This window comes from Xyrauchen texanus, chromosome 14, assembly GCF_025860055.1.
Source record: "Xyrauchen texanus isolate HMW12.3.18 chromosome 14, RBS_HiC_50CHRs, whole genome shotgun sequence".
Taxonomy (NCBI): Eukaryota; Metazoa; Chordata; class Actinopteri; order Cypriniformes; family Catostomidae; genus Xyrauchen; species Xyrauchen texanus.
This window is the reverse complement of record NC_068289.1, coordinates 36,004,295-36,021,092: the sequence shown is the minus strand read 5'-3', so window position 1 is coordinate 36,021,092 and position 16,798 is coordinate 36,004,295. Positions and strand designations below refer to the sequence as shown.

General features: G+C 38.0%; 1 protein-coding gene across 4 annotated transcripts in view; it reads right to left on the bottom strand.

The window, feature by feature from the left end:
* Positions 1–49: 49 nt before the first annotated feature.
* Positions 50–16,798, bottom strand: part of slc12a8 (solute carrier family 12 member 8) — a 29,940-nt gene continuing 13,191 nt past the window's right edge. For 2 of the 4 annotated variants that reach the window (XM_052141798.1, XM_052141799.1), the window contains exons 7-14: positions 16,232–16,319; positions 13,993–14,080; positions 11,876–12,022; positions 7,191–7,836; positions 7,012–7,103; positions 6,800–6,917; positions 3,846–3,906; positions 50–1,746 (exon numbers count right to left, since the gene is read on the bottom strand). In XM_052141798.1, the coding sequence (XP_051997758.1) occupies positions 1,575–1,746; positions 3,846–3,906; positions 6,800–6,917; positions 7,012–7,103; positions 7,191–7,836; positions 11,876–12,022; positions 13,993–14,080; positions 16,232–16,319 (1,412 nt within the window). In that variant the 3' untranslated portion in view covers positions 50–1,574. Of the gene's footprint in view, positions 1,747–3,845; positions 3,907–5,584; positions 5,669–6,799; positions 6,918–7,011; positions 7,104–7,190; positions 7,837–11,875; positions 12,023–13,992; positions 14,081–16,231; positions 16,320–16,798 lie in introns of those variants that run through there. The other 2 variants (XM_052141800.1, XM_052141801.1) reach the window with 2 other exon arrangements.

Genomic DNA, 16,798 nt, shown 5'->3' with positions numbered 1-16,798 from the left:
ATTTAATTCAGACTGACATATGACTCAGATGATTCCACAACAGGTGGGATTCTTTTATTCTCGCTCTCAAGACAAATAAAAAAACAATTTTGTATTTACCATGTACATTATACAGTCTACACTCACTGAGCACTTTATTTGGAACACTATGGTTCTAATAAAGTGTAAGACGTGGTCTTCTGCTGTTGAAGTCCATCCAGCACAAGGTTCGACGTGTTGTGCATTCTGAGATGCTATTCTGCTCGCTACAATTGTACAGAGTGATTATCCGAGTTACCATAGCCTTTCTGTCAGCTCGAACCACTCTGGTCATTCTCCATTGACCTATCTCATTAACTAGACATTTCCTTCCACAGAACTGCCACTCATGGGATGCTTTTTGTTTTTGGCACCATTCTGAGTAAACTGTTTTGTATGAAAGTCCCAGGAGATCAGCAATTACAGAAATACTCAAACCAACCCATCTGGCACCAACAATCATGCCACAGTGGAAATCACTGAGCTCACATTTTTTCCTCTATTCTTATGGTTGATGTGAACATTAACTGAAGCTCCTGACCCATATCTGAATGATTTTATGCATTGCAAAGTTGCCACACAAATGACTGATTAGATAATTGCATGATATATGTCTGCATTATCTTAATTTGTTACAACAACAAAAAAAGCATCTTGCTGTCTCAAAAACATTTGCCTGTTTTGACAAATTTTGCCCTATAACAATATAAAAATATTGTCCATATATTTACACATCATCACTAACCCCCCTGGGGGACTTTAACCCAAAGTATGGGGTAAAAGGCTCCCTTGTCACCTTCCGTTATCATTTCTTTACACTCAAATTATGTTTCTCCATCATTCTACAAAAATAAATGCATTTTTGATACACTTTGTGACCAGTAAAAGTGCACATTTTCCTTAATGTGTGCCTTTAGTCATGTTGTACGCTACAAAAGATGTAGTGTGATTCTAGTTCCCACAAATACTCTAGTGTGCATGTTCAGGTGCATAGCAATAAATGTCAGGGGACATGTCCTAACTAATTAAAAAAAATCTAGAATCTTTTTGGCAGATAATCATTACATTTCAATAATTGAATGCATTCAGGGGTGTAGGAATCATTTGGGAACACCTTGATAATCTTTGGGATAAATTAATGCGTGTAATGTACATGAACTCAATGAGGCCAAGACTAAATTTACTTTAGTGATACAACCTGATATTCAAATGCTTTGGATGCATATTAAACCTTATGCACATTGTTTATGAATATACTCAAAAACCACACTCAAATGTTACATTACAGACTTGACCAGAGTAGAACACGGCATAATGAAACACAATGCATGATTCTGGTTGCTCATTCCCCATTTTCAGACAAACATTATCATTTTCTGCAGATTTTACAAGAAAACAAATGAACCAGTCCCTGAGTACTACCTGAGAAAAAAAGAATATTCAAGTGCTACTTGTGATCATAAATCATTCAGTCAAAATAATTCAGCCAGAACTCTGTCCACATGTGCTTGAACTGGTTGAGTCAAGTCGGTTAGCAGGTCACAGTTGTAACTCATTCAGCTGGACTGCGAATGGACGATCTTGTCTGTCGTGGTGATAAAGGAGGAGTGATGGTAACGATCACGGAGGGCAAAGTCCGCATTTTCCTCTGTCAGCTGCTTGGTCTCCATGCCAACACCTGACAAAGAGGGTGTCACCACAATCTGGTCCTGACGGGCCCCATCTCGTCTAAGAAGAGAGGCCAATCATTGGTTATGTGAGGTTCTGCATACAACTGTAGTTCTAATCACATTATCCACAATGAAGTCTGCCAAATTCTCATTAGAAGCACAATTTTAAACAGGCTATCATTTGATATGAAGTTCTTTATATGTTCTAACTTGCCAATTTTGTAAAGGGAATTTCTCCTAATGAGTCCAGCTCAAGAACAATCATTAAAGGGATCGTTCACACAAAAAAGAAAACTGTGACAATTTACTCACCCTCATTTTATTACTGTAGAACACAAAAGATGGTGTTAAATGGATAATTCACTCAAAAATGAAAATTCTCTCATAATTTACTCACTCTCATATCATCCCAGATGTGTATGACTTTATTTGTTCTACTGAACACAAATGTATATTTTTAGAAGAATATCTCAGCTCTGCAGGTCCTCACAGTGAAAGGTGACCAAATCTTTGAATCTCCAAATCACAAATCAGCGCAAGTAATTCATAAAACTCCAGTGGTTTAATCCATATCATCTGAAGTGCTATGATATGTTTGGGTGAGAAATAGATCAACATTGACATACTTTTTTTCTTTAAATCTCCACCTTTGACCAGCCCCAACCAGTAGGTGGCGATATGCATGTTCCTTGTTCTGTTTCTCACCCACATCGCCCAGTTGTTCAGAAGTAATCGGATTTATGCTATTGGATTGGCTCAAATCTTGAAAATGGGTTGTTCAAAATAAAAAAAGGATTCTGAAATCAGATTAGATCAGGTAATCCAGACCTGGTTTTGATCTTGATCAACCCTTCAGTATGTGTTGTTCAAAACTTTTTAGTAGGATTGGGATTATTTTGATCCAAATAAACCTGAATTATCCTGATCTCAGCAGAAGGTAATAAATGTAATAAAACTTTAAAATTGGTCAAATAAGACAACATTTGTATCATATAGTATATATACACATTTATTTATATTTTGCACTTGATTTGTTGAACTGTTACAGTGATTACATGGATAAAGCAGACATTAGGCTAACTATTAAGACTTTCAGTACAGTGAAGTAAAACAATTTATATATTTTGTCACCATAAATTAATCCCCCAGACAGCTGTCATAAACTATATTTAATTTTAACTGTCATTTATCACTGTATATTAATTACAATGACACAATCATCAGAGATGAACCAGTCAAAAGTAGTTTCCAACAACTGCATCCCTTACTGCACGTCCAGTCAGTCCCTCACTCTGAGAGAATGCCAGAGGTTGGTCTGGGTCTCAAACAGACTCAGGTGCATCATAAACGTCATCAGAGAGAGGGGCATTTAGCCTTTTTATGATTTAAAACACGTGTTCAAAATATCCACAATTATCTGTGAATAATGTTTATTTGTTTGTTTTTATTTATATGTTGTGGGTCAGATGATGGGCCTGACTGTTTAAAGAAATTGAAAATGTAAGGGCATGTTTGTATTGTTTTATTGTGCCGTTTTCTGTCTTCAAATAAAAAACACTTGGTGACCTCACGCTGGCTATTCTACCTGTTGTTCTTTACATAGCTAGTAGCATACAGTGCAATATGTAGTCCCATTTTGAGTACTGGTAATCCGGATTTGGTATCTTGAAAAGTTTGTATCTGGATCAGGGTGATCCAATCCAAATGTTGCTTTGAAAAACCAGCACAAAAATAAGCAAAATCCTGGATAGGAAAACATGGGATTTCCAAATCCGGATCATTCTGATCCAGATAAAAGCATTTGAACAACTGGGCCCAGAAGATATGGATTTAACCACTGGAGTATTATGGATTACTTTTATGCTGATTTATGTGATTTTTGAAGATTCAAAGTTTTGGTCACCATTCACTTGCATTGTATGGACCTACAGAGCGGAGATATCCTTCTACAAATCTTAATTTGTGTTCTGGAGAAGAAAGAAAGCCATACACATCTGGGAAGGCATAAGGGCGAGAAAGTCTTCTAGATTTGGAACAACATGAAGTTGAGTAAATGTCCCTTTTTTGGTGAACTATCCTTTTAATCAAGAAATGTAAAGGGTTCCTGAAAGCGCAAGAGGGAAAGAGTTCAAATGTCATGTCAGTGTCACACCATACCTGCCCAAATTACTCAGAGAGGTCTTGAGCCACCTAAAGAAGCTGAAACGAGCAGCTGCACCTGTAGGTAGAAGAATTCAATTTAAAATTCCCTGAAAAGAAAAGTCATATTAAACCACACCTGTCTGTCTAATCATAGATCAGCTTTGGGTGTAATTTAAATGGATATCATGCCAACTTGAATTTCTAAGATCAGCCAAATATCAGCTTTGTGATCAACTGTACCAAAAAATAATCTTTGCTTTCCAAATCAATGTTTTACACTATAAAATGTTGCACACAGAACAGCAGGTTCCTTTTGTGTGTGTTAGACATGTGACTTGATTTGCCATGCAGATTGAAAAACAATTAGTGTTGTGACCACTAAAGTATGCGATAAGAGTGCCCTTACTATAATAAGACTTTATTACCACTTAGCTTTTTGAGCCAGTTTTGGAATAAAGAGTAAAATAATGTCTGTGGTAAACATTACTTGAATATTCTTGGACATTTTTGTTCTGCAACATAAATTACACATTTATATGGTAAACGTGAATTTTAAAGTTGCCGTGTTTTTAAAAAACGTGTTGCTAACAAGTTGCTAGATAAGGGCTACAGCGGTTTTCCGTGACGTCAGGCACGTATACTCGCATGCTTGTGGTATTTTTTTTTATTTGCCAACTTAACAATAAAAAACTAAGCAAATACACAAAAATCCAAAGGATATATACAGGAGAGGTTCAATTCAATAACAAAAATTTTGTTTAGACGATTCTGTCTTTTGACCCACGGTTTCCTATCCCCATTCTTAATATTACCTTTTATATATATAAAAAAAAAATTAGGATTAAAATTTGTATTAACGTTGATTCTCTGGCAGTGATTAGGTCATGGTGAAGGTTGGGGAGTTGAGAGAATTTAACCATTGGTTTCCTATTGTAATATTGTAGTAACCATGTTTTTGTTTTTTTTTTTCAGAATCCATTGTTTTAATGCAATTAACCATGGTATTACTACAGCAATATGGTGTTATAATAACCATGTTTAATGTTGTGCTTACTATGATTTTATAACAAAATATCAGTGATATTATGTAGTAAAATGTTAAATTGTTTTGTAAGGGAAGTTTGGTGTAGGGTGTCTGTGGGACTCTAATAAACACGCTGCAATGGTGCCCCTATACTGTATGTTAGTACTTAATTAGGGGTGCAAATAATATCTGCCACAAATAGCATCTAACATTTGCACTTAGTACAACGATGCATTTTCCATTTTCCATCCAATGTTGGGAGTAATCCAATAACAAAGTAATTACTGTAATCTAGTGTAAAAAACTAGTGTATTGCATTACATTTTAAATTTAGATTACAGTAAATGACTTTCAATTAATAAAATACATATTAAGTACATTATAGGGTTATGCCTATTTCTAATATATTATGTAGATTAAATTAATTATGGCCCCGTGTTGAGTCATTGTGAAGGAGAGTGCATGTGAGGTGGGGCTATAACCACCATAGACATTGCGGGGGACGTGTGTCCCCCCCCCCCCACTATTCATAATAGTGGTCTACTGATATGGGGTTTTTCAACGGTCCAATCATGAATATGTGGTTACATCATTGAGTGAGGTGCTGAGTGGATGACTGAACAAGGAAGAAATATAGACATTATTTTGAATTTGTTGAGCGGAAAAGTGTATTAGAAAGTAGAGAAATAATTAGTAATTTGTAGTGGACTACTATTTTTAAGTAACTTACCCAACATTGTAAATAGTAGAGCCGGGGTACTCAAGTTTGGAGTCTAATTTTAATCAGACTTGACTCGGACTCGAGCCTTTAGGACTTTTTTTCAGAGTACAGCAGAGTCCATGACATTTGTGATGCAATGAAAAAAAAATAAAAAATAACAAAACAGAAATTAATAAACACATCTCTGTCTGCATGCAGCTGTATTAATCCCTGAATTTGTAGACGTAGCCAGAGTTGTTTCACCGTGTGTGTGTGTAATTGCGGATTCATAGTCATTAAAAACTTAAAATCAAGAACTTCATTGAGTCAAGTCACCCACATCATATCTCTCACAGTTTTCTAAAAAACGAAATATCAAAATAAAAATACATAAATAAATAGTATTAATATTGTATATTAAGTCTTTTTAGGCGTAATGTATCTACACATGTAGGCTTCTGTAGTCTCTTGTGGTCCACAAAGTGTTGTCAGCTTGAACTGGTCCATAATAGCTTGATGAATTAACTGTGTAACTTTTTAAATAGTGGGATAAACAGCATAATTTATTATTGATTGACTATTTTCAACGCATTAACGAGCTGCTTAAAATACATTCTTTTACAGCATTTATCCTCCATTCACATTCAACTATGCACAATAAAATATTAGGATATTTTGGCCAGTGAAATGTTTTGTTTATAATTTAATATTAAATAAATGTATTATTTGATGACAAAGTTTGTGAATGAAGCTAAACTTCATGTTACAAGATGAATTTAGTTGGTTATGACCACCGGGTAACTTGTGCACGTATTGTTTTGCACGACATATTTGAAGGACAATTCTGATAAATTTATGACTCAAAATTATTATTCTCCATGTTTTTGCAGTTAGAGAAGATCTCTTTTAAACTTTCTTTGGTTGGTATTTAATGATTTCAGACTGATTGCAGAACAACATGGCTGTCGCTCAAGCAAATATGATTATTTATTTTTTTTTATCTTCTGCGGCAGCAGCTGCGAGACGCACACGGACACATCAGGGATTTATGTACACGAGCAGCACGCAGAACTGCCCTGCATTGTGTGGTTTCCCTTAAATTAACTAGAAAAATCATGTCCGCGACGACATGGCCCTAATATTATCAATGGGCTTTTTCAGTGTTTTTGGATTCGCAGTTCATCCTGGGGTTACTTAATATATTTGACCAAACATATTCTAATAAAAACAAATAGGTACAATTACCTGTTGGCAAACCTGGGCTTGTTGTTCCAATGTAGATAAAGAGGATAAGGGCGACTGAAATGTTAATCAAGGCGTACATCCACTGGATGACAAACATTATTGTAAAAGAGCACAATGCCTGAAAGAAAGAAAGAAAACTATTGTGTGATTCATTCAAGCTTTATAACATTTAATGAATTGTTAAGCACTGGAGATGTTTAGCCAAAACTTACACCAATTAATGAGACCCAGTGGTTGCAAAATTTTGCATACACTGAACAGTCTATAGATCTGATTTCTGATCCTTCAAGATTTGGCTCTGAACCTGTAGGCGAAAGGCATTTCAGACTGAAATACATTTTTCAATCACTATATTAAGGAATTATGTCATATTTTGTACTGAGTTGCTTACCATTCCTGTCTATCAGCTCTACCGGGAACTGTTCAAGTTCCACTGGGCCAGAATTAGGCAAAGATTGTATCCTCTTGTCTCCTGTTGTAAGGTCAGTCTCCATCAGTCCTATCTGGCTGCTGGTATCATCGTCTAATCCAACAGCTTGTTCTGGCTCCATTTTATCTTTCCCTTTATCTAATGGTCCATTGCTGTTCAAGTCCAACCCAAAACTGTTCATCAGTGTTTCTTTAGCTGGAATCTTTGACTTCCGGCCTCGGGCCTTGGAGGTAGGAATAGACACTCTCTGTTCTTCAGCGCTGTCTGTGCTAGGCAATGGAAATATCTGGTCCATGTCTTTGGTGAACTCCAGTAGTGTGCCATTCATGGGGTCACTTATGGCTCCACTGCTGCCGTAATGAGGGTGAGTAGTGGACACAAGCGTTCTCCTGGAGCTCGACCTTCTGATTAACGTCTTCCTTTGCTGGACCTGCAGCTCATGGCTTTTCACAACACAGAAGTAGCAGTAGTCAATCACGCTGTAGGTTAGCATGAAGTTGATGGTGACGATGGGAGCCAGCACATTCACCTGGCCGATGAAGATGAAGGCCATAGAGAGCAAGCTAGTCAGACAGATGGCAGCCACAGGGGTCTTATTGGCCCCTCGCTGTTAAACATTAAGGGATTAGAGAAAGAAAACACTTTGTATGTTAAAATGATATTAGCTGGGGTTCCTAAACTTTAAGTTAAATTCATATGACCTAAATGATGTACTTCTCAAATTTTACTTTAAGATACAAGTTTTATCTAACAATTTAAACTATTTAAGTATAAGTAAATATGTTTTTACATAGTTTTTTAATATTTGGAACCTTTACATATCATTTGGAAATTAAAACAACTTATGTAAACAATACTCCACAATCATTCAAACAATTGAATTAGAAAAGATGAAGTGTATGTGGGGGTATGTGCAATATTTAGGTATAGGGCAATTGTGCAATACTTCGGTGTAGGGCATTTGTGCAATAGTATGGTATAGGGCTTTGTACAATATCCGATGTGTAAATTCATGTTAATTGTAGTTTATTTGTATGTGTGTTGCCATGTTGACTGTTGAAAGTTTCTCCTAAGACAGACAATAAATGTTAATATAATATACATTCTCTATTTTGAGAGTTTTAATCTTATATAATCTTGTTTTATACTATTTTTATACAATTTAAAAAAAGGAGTGCGTAAAAAAAAAAAAATTCTTCCAATTATCCCCCTTGATTGTTTCGCCACTAAAATATGGGACAAGAGGGGTTTCACATGGGAGGTTGTAATTTTGGCCAGAATACAGGATGTCCTGGGTAATACAGGACAGTTGGTGCTTCCCTGCTGTTCATACGCATTCGAAAAGATGAGGGTTCACACTACAAGCCCAACCACATCTGGAGCGTGGACAAATCTCTCTCATCTCTCATACTGGACACCATTAATACTTAAAAAAAAAAAAAAGTCAACATGTTTAAAACAGATTTCCCAAAACGCATCTTAACACCTGGTGAAAACAGGGCCCATGAAGAGTCTATGACCCTAATTTATAAAATAAATGTTGTACGATTCAGGTCTCATACCTCAGAACCGTATCGCATTACAGACTTTATTAGTTTGGCCCTAATCTCTCATCTCTTTGACACTCCAGGTTATGTAACAAGAGAGTGTAAGCATCCAGTTAAAACATCCCAAAGTCAAGACCCAAGACAGGTCATTATCCAGAAACATAAGAGTCTGAGATCGAGGCTGAACTGGTGAGGCTACTTTACTGCTACTGGCTGGCATTAATCCAGACCTACCTGGGTTGGTCTTCTCGGTGCTTCCTGCATTTGTTCTGAGACTTTGATTCAGGGTGAGATGTCTCAGACATGCATGTACCCCACAGAGAGGGGTCAGACAGAGCTCAAGTGAGGGAAAGGGTGTGCTGTGCTTATTGAAAGCCACAATTGTTACAGTTCATTACTTCACATATTTTGGAGTGCATTCATGCGCACTATAATTAGGAACTCATCCTGTCCTCTGTGGTGCACTGAGCTACTCATTGAGCATGAAAAGTAAACAATTCATTAAAAGTGGCACAAAGTGCATGGAAAACAAATGTTTAAATTCACCGGCTATCTGATCAGTGTCTATCAGTATGTGACTGCACCAGTGGTGGCTGACACTTTTCAAAAGTGGGGAAAAATGTTGCTCCCAAAAGCTGCTCAAACAACTACAAAAGTAAAATTCCGGGTTCAATAGAAGTTCAGCTCAATCAACAGCATTTGTGGCATAATACTGATTACCACAAAAATGTTTTTGGACTTGCTCCTCCATTTCTTAAAAAAAAAAACAAAAGTACAAATCTGGGTCACAGTGAGGCACTTACAAAGGAAGTGAATGGGGGCCAACCCATCAATGTTAAAATCTCACTTATTCAAAAGTATAACCACAAGGATGAGTACATGATTTAAGTGTGAAAAAAATCACTTACAAATGTTTTCTGTATAAGGTTATGGCCAATATTACAACTTAACAAAACGACTGTAAAAATGATGATTTAAAAAAATTTGTTGCTCAAATAATACACAAGTTTTAACAAGAATTAATGTAACAGCTTTAATGAAATTGTAAGCTTCACAATCTGTGTTTAAACCCTCCAAAAATTGCCCCCAAGTTCACTTTCATTGTCCCCACTTCCATTGTATGTGCCTCACTGTAACCTCGATTTTTGCTTTCTTTAAAGGACGAACTAGTCAAAATAAATTTTTGTGGTCAAGTCATTTTTATTTGTATAGCACCTTTCATAACACACGTTGTTTCAATGGAGCTTTACAGAAGGTCAGGCATTAACAGAAGATACAACTGTAATATCTATAATGTCTTAGTCATCATTGTGTAGTTTGATAAAATACGATTGTGAATTGTGTTTAAAAATAAGTAATTAAATAATAATTGTGTTTATAACCCCAGTGAGCAAGCCGAAGGCGACTGTGGCAAGGAACACAAAACTCAAGTAGTAATCAACATTATGCCACAAATGCTGTTGATCTAGCTTAGTTTGTATTGAACCTGAAACATTTCTTTAAGGATATCTCTGTATTTTGCAGCGTTCATCTTTCCTTCAACCCTGACCAGTCCCCAAGTCCCTGCACCACTGAAAAACTCCCCAGAGCATGTTGCTACCACCACCATGCTTCACCATTGAGATGGTATTGCGCAGGTGATGCACGGTGCCTGGTTTCCTCCAGACATGTTGCTTGGAATTGAGGCCAAACAGTTCAATCTTCATTTCATCAGACCAGAGAATCTTGTTTCTCACAGTCTGATAGTCCTTTAGGTGCTTTTTCCAGTGTCTTGCACTGAGGAGAGGAAACTCTACGATAAAGCCCAGATCCGTGGAGTATTGTAGTGATGTTTGTCCTTCTGCAAGTTTCTCCCATCTCCACACATGATCTCTGTAGCTCAACCAGAGTGACCATCGGGTTCTTGGTCACCTCTCTTACGTGAGGGTTCTTGGTCACCCTTCTCCCCTGATTGCTCAGTCTGGCCAGACGGCCAGCTCTATGAAGAGTCATGGTTGTTCCAAATTCTTCCATTTAAGAATTATGGAGGACGGTCACTGTGCTCTTGGGAACCCTTAATGCAGTTTAATTTTGTTTTGTAGCCTTCCCCAGATCTGTGCCTCGACACAATCCTGTATGATCTCATGGCTTGGTTTTTGCTCTGAAATGCATTTTCAGCTGTGAGATCTTATATAGACAGGTGTGTGCCTTTCCAAATAATGTCCAATCAATTGAATTTGCAACAGGTGGACTCCAATCAAAGTATAGAAACATCTCAAAGATGATCCAGAGAACTTGGATGCACCTGAGCTAAATTTCAAGTGTCATAGCAAAGGCTCTGAATACTTATGTCAATGCATGGGGTATGGAGTGTAGATTGATGTGAAAAAATTAAATAAAGCAGTTTAGCATAAGTCTGCAACATAAAACGTGAAAGAAAATTAAGGGGTCTGAATGCACTGTATCGAACACTGTATTTAAAATAAAAAAATTATTATGTCAGATTCCAAATAAGTGCGCTTGATAGTGGTGTTTGTACTTTTAAATTTAACAAGCTGTCAATCAATTCCCACCCAATTGAGAACTCAATCATCATGTAGAGTAAACAGTCTTCCAGGCAGGACAAAAACTTAGATTCAATGTCCAATAGGCAATCAAATACAGATTTAATATACAAATAGTGCTCACAAAGCTCCCATAGAAGCATGACATCTGGGCAGTCCTCAAAACAACGCATTCCGTGCCTCTCATCCAATAAACCTCAATCTTTACCCCACATAAATCTAATGGTACAAGTCTCTACCATAGACTACATTTGAAGCACAGCTTCAATAGTGCTCTATAGGCCTTGTTTTCACAGAGTTCTATGGACTTTGCTAATATACTCAAATGAACAAAGAATAATATGTAATTTATATAAATTATCTGTACATATATCAAACTCGTCATTGCCGCATTTCATATGGAATCTGAGGGGGAGCCGTGCTTCCTGAATAATCTTAAACAATCGGCACAGGCTTGTACAAGAACTTTGTGTAGTATAACTACATTGTCAGACATTCCCACTGATGAAAATAGACAATGCTGGTATGGTTATCAATTCCCAAAATAAGCACCCACCCCTTTCCCAAGAAATCCAAGAGCTGGGATGACTCTCTCTTGGGCGATACATTGAAGGATCCTGGGTGCACCATAAAGGCCACCCATGCAGGAGGCCAGGGAGGAGATGTAGAGGCCCAGCAAAAACAGGAAACCAACCAAGGAGACCTGGGCAAAAACAAACACAGAGGGGAAGAGAGTATACCGGGCTCCACCCAGCTCTGTTCCGTTTGGCCAGACTGAAAAGAGCTTATTAGTGTGTTGGAAGTATATCAAAAGACACAATGTGTTATCTGACAGAACCCATAATCAAGCACAATGAGAATGTGGGCAATTACATATAACAAAGTACAATGTATGAAACCACAATTAAAAAAAATTATAATACTACAAATAACATTTTTGCATTTGGCAATTTTATCCAAAGCAACCATAGATTATAAGTGTGTGACTTCCCTAGGTATCAAACCCATGAACTTGCCATCATTAGCTCCATGCTCTACAGGTTAAGCTACAGGAACAATAACAAAAAGCACATCTTTTGTGACTTTGTAGATTTGATGCATATGCATGGTTTGTATAAGGGATGGACTGGGACTAACAATCAGCCCTGGATATATAGCCTATCACAACTCCCTGGCAGATAATCCCCTATGCCTACTATAGCATGCATCCATCCATCCATCCATCCCCCCCTCTCCCTCTCTCTCTCTCTCTCTCTCTCTAGTTTCTTACACAATTTCCATCACTTTTGTCCAATATGGTGTCAGGTGGTTTCATTTGCTCCTCCACATGGCTCAACTTATCCCGATCCTGGGACTGGACCACTTCGTTGATCATATCTCATTTTTACAAACGGGTCATATTTCTATGGTCTACATAGATGCTTTCTTATAAAAACAAAAAATTATTTACTTATTTTGTTTTCTCCCCTTTTTTTTCTCCCCTTTTTCCTCCTCTTTTTGGAATGCCCTCCAAGTCCTCATGGTGGCGTAGTGACTCGCCCAAATCCGGGTGGAGGAGGACGAATCTCAGTTATCTCCGTGTCTGAGACCATCAATCCATGCATCTTAGCATGTGGCTTGTTGAGCGCATAAATGCGGAGACATAGTATGTGAGGAGGCTCCACGCCATCCACCGCGGCATCCACGCACAACTCACCATGTGCCCCACCGAGAGCGAACCACATTATAGAGACCACGAGGAGTGGTTACCCCATGTGACTATACCCTCCCTAGCAACCGGGCCAATTTGGTTGCTTAGGAGACCTGGATTCGAACTTATGAGCTACCCAGGCCCCCCTACATAGATGCTTTCTTCTAATGACAGCTAAGAGGAGATATCATAGACTATAATTTGACTAGTTTACTTTTGTTCCATTTCTCATTGCAAGGAGAGAAACTTAAAGATGGATCATCTAACTCTCCCCTAAATGAAAGTGTCCAAAAAAGTTGATTAAAGTAGCAAATCTATAACCTCTTTAACAGAAAGTGCATATATTTGTAGGCTTGTCAATGCTTTGAATAGGATTGGTGAAATCTATTGTGGTCCTGATCTCCCATGCACAGGGCAATGGTGACACCAGCATAGAAATATTAATTGTTGTCCATTGTTTACAGTGCCCCCTTTGGTTTTTTCAGCTGCCGGCCCATAAGTCGACTGGCCCTGTTTCGTATGTAATAAGTAGCTCTAAATTGGTGTTAACCCACACACCATGGCTCAGAAGAAGGAACAGCTGTGGGTGCACCACAGCCAGGCTACATGCTTACACATGGATAAACTATTTAACTCTGGCAGAGTGACCACCCCACTACAATCCATGTGGACTGGCAGCTGTGGGGCTATCAGGCCAAACTACAGGGTATGTGCAAGGTCAGTCCACAACTGGGCTCCATGCACATTCTTATATTAGCTGCCCTCATGGTATCTGTAGAATTTACAATGACCTCAAACCCTTCTTTTGTGAGGCCCTCTGAGATTTTGCACACAAGCAGAATGACATTAGCATACCAATACTACTCTCACATTTTATTTGTAGATAATGTTTTATAAAAAGTGAGACATGAGAATGAGTCCTATTAGTGGAAAAACCCACAGAACGTGACCATCTTTTGAAGCCTGGAATAACATCAGATTACCTTTTCCGCTATTAAGAAATCGTAGCGCAGCGCCTCTCTGGTGCAAATGGCTCCCAGCAAGAAGACAAAGACCAAATACAGGAACCACCTGTGGAATCACAAAATACGCAAGAATCAAGGTTGAATTAATTCTGTTTATAGAGCTTTGTGCAACAAAAATTGTTTAATAAAATGACATTAAATCTGAGATCTCATAAAAAAACGTAAAAGTATGCCTTAAAGCAGGTTCCAAAATTAACTTGTTGCCACAACTGCCAATCGCGAGCGATTTGAGAAAATGTACCATCATAAATATTTCTAACCAACCATGAAACTATATTTTGCATTATTTCTTCAGTGATGATATAGATTCCCTATGATGCTGAGTTACGCAATGACAGCTTAAGTCATTGTATCTCGCACAGTCTTGCAGTAATATGCCTCTTGTCACAAAAACTTGAAGGCCTATTATAATTTAATTTTTTCGAGATTTTCTTTTTCGGGGCTCAGTGCATGAAATATTCAAAAAAAATAATGTTTTTAAAATGAATATATATATATATATATATATATATATATATATATATATATATATATATATATATATATATATATATATATATATATACACATACACATACACACTCACCTAAAGGATTATTAGGAACACCATACTAATACTGTGTTTGACCCCCTTTCGCCTTCAGAACTGCCTTAATTCTACGTGGCATTGATTCAACAAGGTGCTGAAAGCATTCTTTAGAAATGTTGGCCTATATTGATAGGATAGCATCTTGCAGTTGATGGACATTTGTGGGATGCACATCCAGGGCACGAAGCTCCCGTTCCACCACATCCAAAAGATGCTCTATTGGGTTGAGATCTGGTCACTGTGGGGGCCATTTTAGTACAGTGAACTCATTGTCATGTTCAAGAAACAAATTTGAAATGATTCGAGCTTTGTGACATGGTGCATTATCCTGCTGGAAGTAGCCATCAGAGGATGGGTACATGGTGGCCATAAAGGGATGGACATGGTCAGAAACAATGCTCAGGTAGGCCGTGGCATTTAAACGATGCACAATTGGCACTAAGGGGCCTAAAATGTGCCAAGAAAACATCCCCCACACCATCACACCACCACCACCAGCCTGCACAGTGGTAACAAGGCATGATGGATCCATGTTCTCATTCTGTTTACGCCAAATTCTGACTCTACCATCTGAATGTCTCAACAGAAATCAAGACTCATCAGACTAGGCAACATTTTTTCAGTCTTCAACTGTCCAATTTTGGTGAGCTCTTGCAAATTGTAGCCTCTTTTTCCTATTTGTAGTGGAGATGAGTGGTACCCGGTGGGGTCTTCTGCTGTTGTAGCACATCCGCCTCAAGGTTGTGCGTGTTGTGGCTTCACAAATGCTTTGCTGCATACCTCGATTGTAACGAGTGGTTATTTCAGGCAAAGTTGCTCTTCTATCAGCTTGAATCAGTCGGCCCATTCTCCTCTGACCTCTAGCATCAACAAGGCATTTTCGCCTACAGGACTGCCGCATACTGGATGTTTTTCCCTTTTCACACCATTCTTTGTAAACCCTAGAAATGGTTGTGCGTGAATATCCCAGTAACTGAGCAGATTGTGAAATACTCAGACCGGCCCGTCTGGCACTAACAACCATGCCACGCTCAAAATTGCTTAAATCACCTTTCTTTCCCATTCTGACATTCAGTTTGGAGTTCAGGAGATTGTCTTGACCAGGACCACACCCCTAAATGCATTGAAGCAACTGCCATATGATTGGTTGATTAGATAATTGCATTAATGAGAAATTGAACAGGTGTTCCTAATAATCCTTTAGGTGAGTGTATATATATTTACACACACACACACACACACACACACACACACACACACACACACACACACTTCCTAGACACCCTGATGGTAATTGTATTTACTTACAATTAAGATGTGAGAGCTGCAACATATGTTTTACTTAGTAGATGGTTTGCACGTCTTTGATTTGAAATGGCACATATCACGACACTTACATCAAACTGTCATTCAAACATTTCATCTTAAACAATGTATTATGTTGCCATTCCATATAATGGCACCAGCCAATTCACAAAACCCATATTTAGCAAGTGCTTGGCAAGTGTTAATTTTGGGCTCTGCCATAAGTATGTGTACAGTAACCACTATAGAGATTAGGATAAAAAGGAAGAGATAAAGATTATTTTGGAGTAGACAGACACATACGAGGTGCAGACTGCAGCGAAAGTTCCCACGGGGATATTATGCTCGGGCCTCTGAAGATCGGAGCTCATATTGAATCCCGCCATCACACCTACACATCACACACAGAGAGGGTTTCTGTGCAAACATGACTGGAGACAAGGGGCCATTCAAAACCTGAACTGCAGATACTGTTATATATCACAGAGCTCAATAAGAGTCACACTTTCCTGATTAGGGCAGGGAATAAAAACGGTTCAAGGAACAATAACTGAAAACTAACAAAATGTTTTGAACAATGTAACTGAAAACAGCAACAAAATCCCTTTCAATTGTTCCTGAATGAAATAATTGGGCTTCTCTCTTTTTAGTTGAACATAAGCATGTGCTTTGATCATTAAGGAAACTGCCACATCGCACATTTCTTGGAGCAATTGCACATTGTGGATGTAGCATTACATGACATGCTAAAGTTGATCCATTCATGGTTTAGCCAGATACAAGGGAAAAAAGTGGTAAAAAGTACATTTCTCAGTTGTTTCCAAGTCTTCACTGAATTGTTAGATATGATGCATTAATACAGATTTGAAG